Source organism: Anthonomus grandis, chromosome 5 (genome assembly GCF_022605725.1).
Source record: "Anthonomus grandis grandis chromosome 5, icAntGran1.3, whole genome shotgun sequence".
NCBI lineage: Eukaryota > Metazoa > Arthropoda > Insecta > Coleoptera > Curculionidae > Anthonomus > Anthonomus grandis.
In genome coordinates, this window is record NC_065550.1 from 9724549 (window position 1) to 9740392 (window position 15844).

Here is a 15844-nt window from a genome sequence, read left to right on the forward strand (position 1 = left end):
GTGCTCTGAAAGCTATCTCACTTGCTTCTTACCCTACTATCTTTTTATATCGAACTTCTAACAAACATACAAAATCAGACTTTTTGCGGATAGTCAGCCTTTAAAGTTGGCATCTAATGCCTTTTTGTGCATACATCACCCTTATTGGCACAATTCAATTATCTATCTTAATAATATAATTGTGAAAATAGGAACTATATTTATTCAAAGTTGCTTATCTATAACCTTGGGTAAAACATAATACAACAAATCCTAGAATTTAAATAATACACAAAAATAATGACAAATTAGGTAAAAGCAGAGAAATATTAACACCTTAGATTTTTAAGTACATGAGACTTTTTAACTGCTTCTAAAAAATAAATATAAAACTTAAGTAAATATATCACCTTTCATTAATTGCAACTCATATTGCAAAAAATTTGTATGCACTCAATTATGAAACATTTATTACATAAAAATTAGTATACATTTACAATGATTAAAAACACAGTCAAATAACAATAGTAAAATTATTTATTTATAAAAATTTACGTTATACTCCTGTTAAAGTGATTGACACTTTTACTGGACAAAATTCGGTATCTAAACTGATATATTATTTGTAAGGTACTCGTATATGAATAATACCTTATAACATTTAGCTCGAAAAAATTTACGTTACGTATGTGAACAATTGGACATACAAATAGAGGTATTTGTTTTAAAATACCTGGATTCGATCATTACCGAAATCCATAAGATGGATGTGACCTTCAGGGTCAAGAGCTGCGGCACAAGGACGGTCAAACTCCGCTGGTTCTTTTTTACCTTGCCGTCCCACCATCCACATAAATTCACCCTTTTCATTAAAGACCTAAAGAAATGTTGGTTAGTTGTATTTACTTAAATTGAAATTTACAACTATTTACTTGAAAACGATAATTTCGGGAGTCAGTAACCACAAACCATCCCCTATCATCACAAACTACGCCTTGCGGCCTATTAAATTGTCCTCTTTCTTTTCCTTCTTTTCCAATAAATCTCATATTGTTTGTGTATCTGTCGATTAAGATTACTCTGTGCTTATTAAAATCGGTCATTATGATATTGCCCATAGGATCGAATGTCACACCCCTAGGAGTGTCCATGATTTCAGTAATCCGTTCTATGCCCCATTTTGTTATGAAGATACCGTCCCATCGAAACATTTGAAGGCGGTGGTTTCTGGCATCTGATACCAAAATGTTTCCCTCGCCGTCACAGGCTACATCCCACGGATACATGAATTGGCCTATTCGTGATCCTAAATATGACGATAATTTTGAATTGGCATAAAAACGCAGTGTTATATACGATAATCCTATTCTTATTTCATAAACTCAGTTAAGTTTTAAATGTTATTATATAAATATTTTCTATGTAAATTCTACTTTCGTCATAATATAATTTATTCGACTTAAATGAAACTTTCTTTACCTTTTTCCCCAAAAGTAAATAAAAAGTCTCCATACATATTGAAAACTTGGATCCTGTGATTGTCTTTATCAACAACAATTATGTTATCATTAATTGGACTAACGGCAACTGAAGAAGGCCTATCAAACTGACCGATCTGGCTTCCCTGTGAGCCAAAATGAAAAAGATACTTTCCTTCACAATCAAAAACCTGAAAATTCAAGATTATGTTAATTTTGCTTAAATATCTTAATAATTATCAAATTACCTGAACTCGGTCATTGCTCCTATCTGCAACGATCATCTGTCCGAATCGATTGATAGCCAAACCCCATGGTCGGGACAGATATCCGGGGAGTACTCCATTTTCGCCCCATACGAGTTTGGGCATTCTGCCGAAATCCTTTATTGTCACAGTGTCACGACATCCATAGATTGGACGGGATTTTGTAATTAGTGAAGGTTTGGGAGCTGACACTAAAAAAAAGTAACATGGTAAAGTAGTACATTATTCAATAAAAAATATTTCTTCGTAATATTTGATTAATGTTGGAAGATAAGTAAAAATGAAAAAAGTAACGGTAAAATTCAAAATGCTGGCTAGAAGTCTTAAAAAAACTGAAAAAAATGGTTCTCTTATAAACATAATTAAAGGTTAAATACGAACCACAAAAGCCACGCTTTTGTTTTGGATCCGAATACATTACACATACACTCATAAATATGTGTAGATACACCATTTATAAACCTAACGATAACCTTTTGAAGAAAATTATTATTTCACATAGTTTAGGAAGTAGTTTCAAACTTTTTCGTAAAAAAAACCAAAGTTTTACTCCTTGGTTAAGTACGGAATTAATAATGTGTAATCGATATTTTAACTGAATTCTTGAATTCATAATTTAAACAAAAAATCTACCAACATCTGAATATTTCATACACGAGTTAAAAAACTATTGATCGGAAATACATGTCCTGTTGGCTTTTTATTGAATAATTAGATAAGAACATTGAATCCTTTCTTGCTAATCCAATCGTGTCTTACAAATGTTAGTCTCCTAAATACATATCCGTTTACACTGGAAGGATCCGAAAAACATTCTTTTTTGTACTTAGTAAATGTAGCGGAAATCAGAACCTATATTTAGAATTCTTCTGAAATTAAAGATTTTTTTATATTAACTTTAATGAGAACTCTCAAGTTTAATAAGAGATTGGATAATATGTAGACCATCAGACATGTTAATTACCATTTTAAGCCGTACTCCGGTAAACTAGAAGTTCTAGAGCTGATTATACAAATTGGTTGCTCACTCGTGTTTGTGATCCTTTACGTATATAATTTTTTCTCTTTCTTTAGTTTTCTGGTTGTTTAGTGCGTCTGGTTTAGTTCTCTGAAGAAGCCAATAAGCAAAAAACGTGTCAAAAAGTACCAACCTCGTCTTTCCTCTGCTTTCTGACTGACGGAATATCCCTATATTTTTTATTATTTAACTTTTCGTGCTAACGTTCTTTATTGACTCCTATTAAGGTTGTATCACACAGGTTGTGCGTGCTTCCCTGGTGTAGATATATAGATATATTTTATTCCTGATAGTTTTTATTCCCAAACTAGAGGTAGTGCAGCTTGTTATATAAATTCGTTATTATCGCCTGTTTGTGATCCCTCAGATATTTCATATTTTTCCTTTAGTTTTTTGGTTGCCTTGCCTTGAAGACGCCAATAATAAAATTATGTGTCAGCAAATAGCAATTTTTTTTGCTGACTGACAAAACGTCCCGATAAATATATATATTTTTGTTATTTAACTTTCTATGCTAACCTCCTTTCAAATAAAAAGTATTAATTTATTACTTAATGATTAGCTTTACTGGTAGTGTTTAATGATATATTTAACTTTAGAAGTCTGATGGGGCATAGGAAATTTTGCGGTTTATAATTTTTTTTCGGCGTAAGTAATAATATTTTTTTAGATGTTTCATTTCTACCCACTGATTCAGTTGTAAATAACTTTAAGACGATGCAAGTGACATCTGTCAACAACCGTTTTTTTTTCGAAACAGTCGTTGACTGGCGAGGTGAAAAAACGTTTGCTAAATATATATTAGTAATCGAACTTACTAGTAGTGGTATAGTCACTTTTTTATACCTCGTCTTTTTTTCCTAATATAACGGCTGCAGTAATAGGTTCTATGATTCATCTATATGCTTTACCATTCTTCGACGGGTCATGAATACCAAATTCAAGACACACCTATGAATTGTCATGTATTTTGACAATAAAATCATTGACAGTATTTTAATCTATATTTTGATAACTATCGACTAATTAGCTTGTATTAAGGGGAAGGATAAATAAAATATAAATTAAAGGATTATATTTTAAAGGCAAAGTTTAAGTTAATGAGAATGGGAGTTCAGAGGATTCAAAGAATTAAAAAACAAGTTACTTCTGAACTGGTTTGTTCGTTGATACTAAAAAAATCAGGTGATTTTATTGCCTTATTAATTTGCCTTATTAAATGCTAGGATTTCCAGCTCCAATCCCTTTCGACAAGCATGTAGCACCTCAGTATCCGCTACAGGTTCACACTTATATTGATTAGTTTTAATAATGTGAGGAAAGGAGAAGAAGTATTACAAAATAAACCTCTTTAAATTGGTTTCTATTCATTTAATATGTTCTTTTACAGGAGTTTTATTTCTTCTTCCACTTGACCGATGTAGCACACTTTATAGTCTGGATAAGAACATTTTAGTCTGTAACTCCAAATCTGTGTCACTCACAGGAATCTTGTCTTTGCTTTGACAAGGAATTTGAGGTGCTGATAAACTTTTAATTTTCAACAATAATTTCTCTGATATCTTTTAGCTACCTGATTTGATATTTTATTTTAAAATTTGATACTACAGTATACGACTACTTTAGTGTCTTTAGTTAATCAAAATAAATTAGTAAATAAGATTTTTTATTTACAAATTTATCTTGATGTTTTGAATATATATTGTTAATGGTGTTATGAGAATATCCGTTATTTCTATTTGATAAATTTCTGAAAGTTGTTTAAAGAAAGAGGAATGTTAAAAAGTCTGCGAAACAATTTATTAAATGCAGCAAATTTTTAGTTAATAGATAATTGGAAGAAAAGTAAATTACACTGTTGCTGCAGGTTTTTTATCCATCTCGAATTCAAGTAAATTAGTACTTAATCTTTTGATCAATAAATCAAGAAAGGGTGAAGAACCTTAATTTTTTTTCATATCTAAACTTATAAATAGAGCTGTGAAAAGAGAGAGAGAAACAGCGTCTTTACAAAGTCCTGGAAGTCATCTTCAGATCCGGTATAAATTGTAAAAATACATTCCACGTAACTGTACCAACACTTTATGAACTTTTTTAAAGAAAGTTATACTGAGATATTCTTCTCAAGAAAGAGTATGACACTCTTGAAAGGAATGGAGACAAATTGGAATCTATATTTTGGAATAAATTTTATCTTAAATCAGTAAAAAGTGATTTGATGTTTATTCAACATTTAATTTATAATTTGCCAAAAATTTTGACGTTTTTTTACGCACTAGTGCGAAAAGTAATTTGGTATTTTTAATTTTTTTAAATATTTTCTTTGGTAATAAAACAAATTTAGTATGTTACACGTGTGTAAAATCTCCCTTTTTTATTCATGGGAATTGTCGCATGAGCCGTAGGCGAATGCACTGTAGGGAATTTCCAGTGGCGAAGCGTGAACTTTTTTTTCGGGTAGACAAACAATAAAAATTGTTAATTAGAAAAAATGTGTATTCAATATTATTCACTTTAAAGAAATACAGAATGAAAGCGCATGAAATATTAACTCAAAGAGAAAAATTATGTAGTGATATAAAAAAGAAATAAATAATTACTACTAGCATAAAAAGATAGATAGATAAAAATAAATACTACTTACAAAAAAACACTAACTAACATAAACTAAAAACTAACTAAAATACAATTGCCAATATCGAACAGTCGTTCATAAATAACCACTAAAAAAACCTTTTCTATACACCCAAAAACAAAAATACTAATTATTAAATTACTATAGCACGCGCCCCCACCAATTGCAGACAAAACTGAAGATGTATTGCGGCCGACCAGATCAAGCGTGTCCATAAACAATAACCCTCAACAGCATAATAAAATAGCTGGTCGACTTCGATAGACAAAAGCTCGAATGTCTTCCCCGCGAGTAAATTTTGCATGCGAAATAGGCTGAATGCGGCCGGACCTCTGTAGCCTGCTTGATGCGTATTTGGTTCGATATGCTCCAAATTTCGGAAGACAAATATCAATGTGTCTTCCTGGGGCTCGTATACATTAATTATCAGTTAAAATTATAGCCCTGTATTTTTATCTTAACCGGTGCGGCAGGCGGGGCGCGCCTTCGGATCAATCATGTTTAGATACTATATAATAATAGTAAGGATGAAAACATCTTGTCGAACTTGCATTGTCTTATTTATTTAATGTAACACGACGTTTCGGTTGTGTCGTGTTATTTTTTTTAAATTTAAATTTAACAATTACATGAAATAATTACGTCATAAATTAATGACAAATAACTGGATAATTTTGGGTAGACAGTGTCTACCTTGTCTACTCGTACGCTTCGCCACTGGGAATTTCTCATTTATAAAAAAAGGATCATTTTACACACTTGTTACATAAATAAATATTGCCTGTTATATACAACTAACAAGACTATTGGTTTCAGTAGGACAAACACTCTACGATAGCTTTGATAATTTAAGATGGCTTCCAAAACCTTTGGATCATACTCCTTTGGACTCTAGACTTCTTTCTTTGAGGGTATTCTTTATTAAAGAAACAGTTTGCGCCAATAAGGTTTAAGATCTGGATCACCTTAAAAATAATATTTTAAGAGAAATTTAAATAATTTATTTAATTATTATTTAAGTCCTAGTTACATAAATACATTTTTATTTGTTTTTTTTTTAGTTCCTACCTTTTTAAAAGGAACTATTTTTTGCTTCATCTTATATAACCATCTAGGGAAATGAACAAGAAATCTCTTCAAACAAATAACTTTAACTAGCTCGTTAAACAAGTTGCTGTATTTACACTTGGGAGTAAAGAAAATCATTTATTAAGAAATACTCAGAGCCCATTAAGCTTTTCAGCCATAATCAGCCTCAACTAATATGTAGAAAATTAATATTAAGATAATTCAATGGATTGGAAACTATTTAAAAAAATAGGACAAAATAATTTGGAAAATCACTTCTACTAAACAAAAATAATAAAGTTTCACTCTATCTTACGCGAATTCCTTTTTTTGGTAAGTATAAGTTTTTCTTTATATGTGTACTAAATTTGAACAGCATCTATAAAGGCTTCAAGATAATCTTTAACACTTGTATCTTATTACTTATTTTGTAACTCTCCAAATCCTCAATTCTTTGTCATAAGTATCTAAAAATAAGTTATTATTGCATGTAGTACATTACGTAGTCTACATATTAGTTAAGTAAAATTAAAATTAAAAGCTGGTGAATATAAAATATTTGTCACAAACATTGCGAGAATACCGTACTTATAAAATGTTGACTACTCAGATACAAAAGTACGCGTTGAGACTAATAACTCTTAATCTAGAATCTTTTGAGGTATATTCTTCTTTTAAATTTCACATTCATTCAGGTGATGATCCTTGATCTTACTAATTACTTATTGTATTATTTTAGTAATGTGAATATAAATTATATTATAAACTTACCTGTGCAATCTATGTAAAGTAAAGGTTGTTTACAAAGCATATTAGTTATAGGACTGGAGGACACGATAAGTTGACCTAAATAAATACTGTGAATATGAATATTGGTCGGTTCTGTAAACATAAATCCAATGTCATCACGTGGACCTATCTGAATTCCTAATATTATAACAAAATAAACATTAATTAGTATGTCTTTGAATTATTCTAAATTAATTCCCTACCAAGATTCCTAGCTTGTATTACTTCATTATAAGCTTGATAATTTGCAGCCATTTTCCTAAATGCATTGAAATGAGTAACAGGATCGTTCATAAGGTCCGAGGCGCGAGCTAACCTCGAGTAACATAATCGAATATTCTCCATTTGGAAATTGATGAGCGTTTGCTTTACTTGCTTGGCCTGTTCCAGACTTTGTAAGATCTCATCCTGTCTTCTCTCTATATCTGTGATAATTCTACAAAGTGTGTGGTACGGTAAACATATTTGTTAATAGGATAAGCATTGCAAAACAAACCTTTTAACAGAATGCTTTACTTTAGAGGTAACCTCATGGGCCCTAAAGTTGATGTAGTCAGACATGCCTTGCAAGTTATCTAGTGATTGACGTAAAATAACATTTACTTGTTTAATTTGCCCATTAATATCGTGTGACATTTGTGCCACTTTTTGAACAGCTTCTGTGATGTAAATTAATGGGTGTTCTGTAATCGAGTTTTAAAATACGATATAGTATTTGTATCGATAATGGAAATAAAAAATACTTACCATCATGCATATTCGTAATGCACATACTGCAGACAGGTATCATACATTCATTACAAAAAAATACAAATTCGCATTTATGCAAATCGCAAATTCCCCATTCAAAACGAAAAGGAAAAACTATGTTTGATGGGCTAATTAGCTGACCTTCTTCTTCTTTTGCATTAAAATCTTCTTCCCCGTTCGTTGCAAGTGAATCAGCACGCTTTTGCTGGTTCACTGATGGTGAAGATAAGCTGTGCTGGTTCGCTGATTTTGCTGATGGTGGAGATAAGCTGGAGCGAGGAGTAAGAACTTCAGAATAATAGGACTGGGGAGAAGAGGCATTAAAAATTCCGTTATTAGAATTTATGTTGATTGAGACCGATATTGAACTAAGCTGCAATTAAATGATAAATATATAAAATGCTAGAAAAATACAATAATTATCTTACCGTAGTTTGTATAGAAACTATGCTTTCATCGCTGGATCGTCTACTTTCAGTTGGGCTTGGTAAATTAATAGAGGAAGTTCTGGATGAGTCACGTGAAGATTCACCATTAGATCTTCGGCCCGCTCCCACTACGCGTGATAACGCATAGTTAGTAATACTACTATGATCTGATTGGTTACTGGTGGGTACTGAGTCGTTGTTTGATTCTCTAGATGTGGACGGTTCTGAATCTGAGATAACAGTTGGCGATAGTCTATCTGCCAAAGTATCAAAATTGTAAATATGATGAGTGTTCGTAGTTCTGTGTGCAAACACACATTTTTCGCACATGAATGTATTGCACTCGTAACACTTTGCACTAGCCTTATCCATTTGATGGCATATTGAACAATCCTGTGTAAGAAAAAATTGGAAATTATCAAATTTAATTTAATATAGGATTAAGAACTTACCACAAAAAAACCTTTAAAGAAAGAATCACCAAACAACTCATAACATTTTAATTGATTATTGTCTATCGGAAGACTTTGTTGCGAATTTTTAGGGTGAACCTCGCTTTGCGAATTAGGCAGTCGTGAAGATGGTAAGTTACATTGATCGAGTGGAGTTTCAGAACCTGAAACTAAGAACCCGAAAGTTAAGACTACAAATCTTAGTGCGTACTTTAAGTACTTACCTAATTCTTCAATTTGATTGTCGCTTATCTTGTGCAAAGAAAGATGTTGATTGGCACCGGCATCTCCGTGAGCTTGCGCTGTTAGTGGATTTGTGTTTGGTATCGATGAAGATGGGGAAAAAACCATCTTGATTTGATGTTGAGTGTATAATTGGGGTAATATGATGCGGTGTTGAAACTTTGTTGTTAAATTAACAGTGAATCTAAAATAAAAGCAAATAAAACCATTATAAATATATTAAGAAGTTGATATAATGAAAGTAGTGGGTGAAATTCAGGTTAAGGCTCTTTAGCAATAACTTACTTTGCTAAATAGGCGAATAAATGTTACTAGGAACTTGTTCCATCAACCGGAATTTAGAAACTTAAAAATAGTCTTTACTTAACTACGAAAATTCAACACATTTTTCTGAAATTTATGAAACTATCAAATGGGTGACATTCAGTTTTGACATATTATTTAAGTAGTGTTTCAAATCAATTTTAGTAAAATGCTATTTTATGCACTGTAATCACTATATTATAATAGACAAAGATAAAACGAGAAATCTAGATTCAATTTAAATTATATAGTTAAAGTATTGTTATGAAGTTTAATTTATTTAAAAATATAAAGAAAACTTTTGATAGGATTCGAAAATTTTAAATTGCATATACCGTCTGCGTATTAAAGATATTTTGTATAGCCATAAAATGTTCAAACAATCTTATACCGTTTGAAAACGTATTAAAATTATCATGAGGGTCTCGGTCAATAACAATAAAAGTACACCCAAAACCAATTCTTTTCCTATAACAGTACCCCTTAACAAAATAATAGAATATTAGGCAATCAACTTGGGCCCTATTGCATTGACTACTTCCACCCTCATAAGTATTTTGGCAACGCCGAAGACACGTTGACCTTCCATCCTATGAACCTATCCTTTTTTTGTTTGTGGAACAGCGGTACCTTTATTTCGGTTGGGTTAGGTTGGGTTGGATTCCCCCAAAAAAATATTAGATTACTATTAAAAACTAAATCTTTTAAGATACTATAATATAGCTAAAGATTTCTCAAAGAATGAGATTAAACCTGCTAAGCACAAAATAATATAAGCTATAAGAGAAGCTACAAAATTTTGAATTAACGTCCGATAAAGGACCTGACACATCAGTATGGCCGTAGTATGTAGAAATTTATGTATGTAGTTATGTATGTAGAAAAAGGGATGCCTTTGAAAATAAGGCAAATGCTATAAATAAATAGTGAGAGATGGAGATAGGGTATAACCCTCACCTAAAGAACTTAATTTATAGTTAAAGTTAAAAATATTATTAGCGAGGGATTACAGAGGTGCAGAACAATACGTAAAGCGTAACAATACGTAAATGCGTAAGTATATTCTCATCATTTTTGTAAATATAGGTAACAAATCCAAAAATTATGTATACAGGGTGTTTTAAATTCGACCCTCAACATGGAGACCTCGGTATCTATAAGGTATACAAAGATGGTTAAATTGGGGCAATTGAGGCACAAGTTGAGAATTTTTGAACAATATACAATTTAAAAAAAATAAAAATGCCGAATGGTTCAAAGATATTTAAAAAAAATACGAAATTTTGAAAGATCGTTTTAATTTTTTTCGAGTTTATTTCTTACACGATTTTGAAATAATTTGCACATTTGCGTTACTACTTTTTTTGTGCTATATGATGGTGTTTTTAGATTTTCAATACGACGTGTCGTCTTTTGCCAACCATCATCAACTTTGTTTTTTCTTATAGGCGCTATATTCGGTTCTTGCATTTTTAAAATCTTTGCAAAATTTCCTATTTACCGATGCATCATAAGTAATATTTTTTATTTTTAAAAACCTGAATTTCTGAAAAAAACTAAATTTGTCGGGGTAGGCTATGCTTAAACTGGCAAGACAATATTTAAACTGTCAATAAACATTATACGTTAGACAGAAATACTAGCAATACAATACCGTAGTGGTGCAGACACATTACTTCAGAGTTACGTCCTTATAATTTGAAGTCATTTTCCATTTTATTTTACAAAATTACGTTAAATACCTGAAAGACAGAAAATTACGCAAAATTATTGGAAAATATAAAAAAAAATGATTGAAATCCCTGGAAGGCGTAAGAATTTCATTCAAATTAATCCAGTTTTTTGGAAAATACAAAATTACGCTAAGTAATAAGTTTGTCTGCTTATATATGTCTTTATTCAGCAAATGTTACAATAATACCTATTTCCTTACAAAGGCGAAGATTAGCTACAAACTACTCCTAAACTGGAAAAAAATTAAAAGAAAAGTGATTTGAAATACCTGGAAGTCATGGAAAATAATTCCAAAGTCTCGGAATAAAACTAGATTTTATTCCAAATGCCTCAAATAATATAAATATACCAAAAAAGTCTGGATTATTTTAAAAATTATTGTAAAACTTTAAAAAATTCTAAAATTAAAAATTGAAAACAAAAAATTATTTTAGAACATTAAAATTAAAAGATAAATTATTTAAAATACTTGGAAAATGTGGAAAATGACCCTAAGGTCTAAGAATAAAATTATATTTTATTTCAAATGCCTAGAATGATGTAAGAATGTACCAGAAAAAATCCAGAAAATGTTAAAATTTATTCTTCTTCAAAAACTGAAAAAAAAACTTATTTCAAAACATAATGATCAATTTTTTGAAATAATAATAATTTCCCGAAATTATTATTCGGGGATTATTTGTCTCCAAATGCGTTTACTTATTTTATTATATCTGTTAAAAATGCCACAGTTTGTAAATGTACTTTCATCGGTCCATATTATATTTATAATAAATTTTAATCATATTTTGCTTTTCTTTATTCGTAAAAACTTTTCTTTATTCGTAAAAATTATCTAAATTATTAGTAAAATAGTTGTCAGTTTGTACTAGAACACTAACAAAACATACAAAAATACTTTTAACATGTGCTATTTATAACAGCTTATATATTATCTTGTCAGTTTATTATAGCCCACTGTGACAAAATTAGATATTCAAATAATTCCTACATACATCGTTAAAAAGGTAGCTTTGCACAGATTTTAAAAATATAAAAGTCCAATATAGCGCCTATAAGAAAAAATAGAGTTGATGATGGTTGACAAAAGACAAAACGTCGTACTAAAAATCTGAAAAAATAATTATGTAGCACGAAAAAAAAGTGGCAATGCAAAAATAAAAACTATTTTAAAATCGGATAAAAAATTATTATTAAATTTTTTAAACGGCATATATAAGTTCAAAAATTCTTAACGACAATTCTGACGTGGCTGGACGGTTTTATTAAGGCCCTGTCTAAGGCTTACTTTAGTAAAATTCGTTAGTTTTTATACTTCTATTCGTTACTTTAATACTTATTTATTGTTGTTATAATAGTTAATAAAAAAACTTTTTATTTATGTTTTTTGTGTGGTCTAGGGATATGAAAGTAATTTTTTTAATTTTTTTCTTAAAAACTAAGCAAGAAACAAAAAAAAATTAAGAGACAAAGAAGCTGTACTTTTAATATAGCCAATATATAATTTTAATATACCTCCAAGAAAGTTTAAAAAATCCACAAAAGTCAGTGGCGTGCATTTTTTAGTAAAAGTATTGATTTAGGTATCGCTCGGAATGCCACTGAATTAATAAAATTTAATTAAACTAGGAATAAATTAACACCTTACTAGTATAAATTACACAGCCAAATTACAACAATGTTGTATCCCTTATTTAAGATATCCCTTATTTAAGACATACATTCAATATATTCGATAAAAACCCATTTTTTTTAAGTTTTAAGCCGTTGCAGACGCATATTTATTCAAATGTCTTTAAATAACTCCAAGAACGTCCATCAGATTTATTTATTGTTGTTATTATAGTAAATAAATAGTTAATAAAAAAATTGTTTAAAAGAAATTTTTATGTTTTTTGTGTAGTCTATCCCTAGAAAATGAAGTTCATTAAATTTTTTTTCAAAAACTAACCAAAAAATTAAGAGGCAAAAAAGCTGTACTGTGAAATTAATTTATCTCAAAGAGAGTAAGAAAATCAGCAAAAGTTAATAACGTGCATTTCTTAGTAAAAATAATGGTTTAGGTATCGCACATTAAATTTATAGCACATACTTGCAATTAGCACGCCGTTTATTTTTAATTTTATGTTGTACCCGAATATTCAACGAATTAATAATTCTATATTTGTTTTCTATTTTTTTGCTCCTTTTTTAAGCTACGGTATTTTCACCGTCTAATAATCCTGTAATTTTAAATCCTAGGTTATTTGATTTATTTATTTTTATTTACTAAGTATTATGTATATATATTAATTTGTATTTCTTGATCAGTTTTGGCATTTCTTCTAAAGCAGCTTTAGTGAGCATATCATTTAATTTAAAAAAGTTTAATAAGAAAAAAATTAATGAAGGTGAGTTCATGGAAGACCTTGCCTTACTTAGTAGGATCTCACCTAGAAAAAAACATATTCTTAAAATTAATAGCCAGTACAAAAATCAATTTAAAGGAAAAAGGTTGTTTATTGCCGAAATTCAATATTATATGCACAAACATTTTTAAATAACACAAAACTAAAGATATCTGATGCAAAATTAATTGATTGATTTAAATATTTATATCTGTTCTACCAATTTGTTTCTTACTAAACAGATATTTCACTTAACAATAATTTTGTAAACAAATTATTTCGGTAAATTGACATCGACACCAAAAGTTCTAGTTCTCTTGGATGGTTAGAAACTGTGTATCAATTTTCTGTGTTCAATATCTACAGGTTTCAAATTTATCGAAAAAAGTAAATATTTTCTTTGAACTTTACCACCCCGTAATGTAAAATCTAAGACGTTTAGGAAATATGTTTATAGGAACTTTTTTGCTTGATTTCGTCCACAACCTTGAATTTTGTCGCAATATTTAAAAAAAAAACACCTTGTATGTAACCTTTAAGCCAAATTTAATTATACACGATTGTCGGTTTTTTTGTATTTTCTCTTTATTAAAGTGCGGTTCTGGTGTTTTAGATATTTAAAATAATATTTTTTCTGTTTATAAAAAATCACACATTCTTAAAATACAACCAATATTCTCCAAAAAAAACTACCCACCTTATTAACGAGTTTATCAAAAATTAATTAACGGTATTTTAATATCATTCATCTGAAATAACCCTTAGCTCTGGGATACAGTTAATGGGTTAAAAGATGACCCTTATGTTTTAATAGTTAGGTAAACGTACCTGCCCTCTAAGTTTACCGTTAGAGAATGGAAGCAAACATGTAGTTAAAAATGAGAATCAAGTTAACCTAGTTAATATATACACAGGTAATTTTAATATCTCTTTTATTTAATTAGGTATAATTTATTGCAATCAAATTGGTTAGATGTAAAGAAAATAATATCATATTTTATTTAAAAAAATTGTTAGAACAAGTTAGAATAATTTTATAAAATATAGGAAGAAAAATATGAATTACAATAGTTTTGCTTTCTTTTTATTTTGTACCTTTAGTCTGTTTGATTTTTTTGATAAATATATTTCCTTCATTTATTTTCTGTTTCGTCTTCTTGCTCTCTTTCCTGGTTTGCTCGTATTATTATTTCTTAAAAGATTATTCTTTTTAAACAATTTTTGTAAATCGCAAACTGTGGTTTTTCCTTACTTTATGTAAAACTCAATTTAGTTTCAGTTATATTATTCAATTTATCTCTTACTCAAATGTACAATCAGACACTTGTGGTTTTTTACAGAATATTACTACTCAAAGTTTCATGCTCCTGAATTTTCTCTAAGCACTGTAATCAAATTGAATACTTTGGTCTGTGGTATTATAATGTTTATATGTTTTAGATTATCCAGATCTGAATGGGTCAATTCTTCTGCCAAGAGACTAAATGGAATTATAAATTCAATTTTAAAGAACAACTTAATTTAAAACTTAAATCTTAAAATTTAAATCTGTTTCTAATATTCTTGTTGCTATATTTACTATCTTCATTATCAAACCTTTTTTTTTTTTTAATATAATATCTGGTTTTCCATCAATAAATAGACCTTTATATTTACATTTGCAAATTGCAATGTTTTGCGTTTTCTTTTTTTGTGGTTCATATTTTTACTATTTCATTGGTCGGTCTAGTTATTTAGGCTTTTCTATGTGTAGATTATACTTCTTTATATAATATGGTGTTAATTATTATTTTGGAACTACAACTTCTGCTATTTCTCACTTAAATTTTTATAAAAAATTAATTAACCAGCACCACCTCCCTAAGCAATCTTGCAAGTTTACTTAAATTGGCTTTTTTAATCGTAGTTTTTTTTTAAGAAAATTTGTATATTTTTTATAAAGTGACTGAAAGTATATATAAGAATTAAAAAGCAAATAAGCAATAAAGCAAATATAAGAATTTATTCATGTATAATAATAAGTTTATAAGTTGGCTTATTCTCCAAAGAAGACGCCATTTTTTTGTAATGCTGTACGTTTCTAAAATAAAGAATGTTATTGTTAAATTATGTTTTGACCTATATTTTTTGGGCTGCATATTTTAGAAATCAGATCAAGTCAGATGTAATTGACAATATGAATAATGATTAAACTTTAATAATTGCCATATATACCGAAATTAATTCAGAGTGGATCTTCATAATGTGATATTAATAATAAATATATCTTGATAAATACTTGTGCGATTATCTATTACAATTACTATTTAACCCT

General features: G+C 29.3%; 1 protein-coding gene across 3 annotated transcripts in view; it reads right to left on the reverse strand.

The window, feature by feature from the left end:
- Positions 1-498: 498 nt before the first annotated feature.
- LOC126736454 (E3 ubiquitin-protein ligase TRIM71) overlaps positions 499-15844 on the reverse strand; it is a 107486-nt gene continuing 92140 nt past the window's right edge. Inside the window, exons 2-13 of one of the 3 annotated variants that reach the window (XM_050440808.1) lie at positions 9088-9290; positions 8864-9033; positions 8729-8804; positions 8412-8668; positions 7981-8356; positions 7730-7916; positions 7437-7669; positions 7216-7371; positions 1706-1914; positions 1459-1648; positions 912-1285; positions 499-856 (exon numbers count right to left, since the gene is read on the reverse strand). In XM_050440808.1, the coding sequence (XP_050296765.1) occupies positions 704-856; positions 912-1285; positions 1459-1648; positions 1706-1914; positions 7216-7371; positions 7437-7669; positions 7730-7916; positions 7981-8356; positions 8412-8668; positions 8729-8804; positions 8864-9033; positions 9088-9214 (2508 nt within the window). In that variant the 5' untranslated portion in view covers positions 9215-9290 and the 3' untranslated portion in view covers positions 499-703. Of the gene's footprint in view, positions 857-911; positions 1286-1458; positions 1649-1705; positions 1915-7215; positions 7372-7436; positions 7670-7729; positions 7917-7980; positions 8357-8411; positions 8805-8863; positions 9034-9087; positions 9291-9391; positions 9539-15844 lie in introns of those variants that run through there. The other 2 variants (XM_050440807.1, XM_050440806.1) reach the window with 2 other exon arrangements.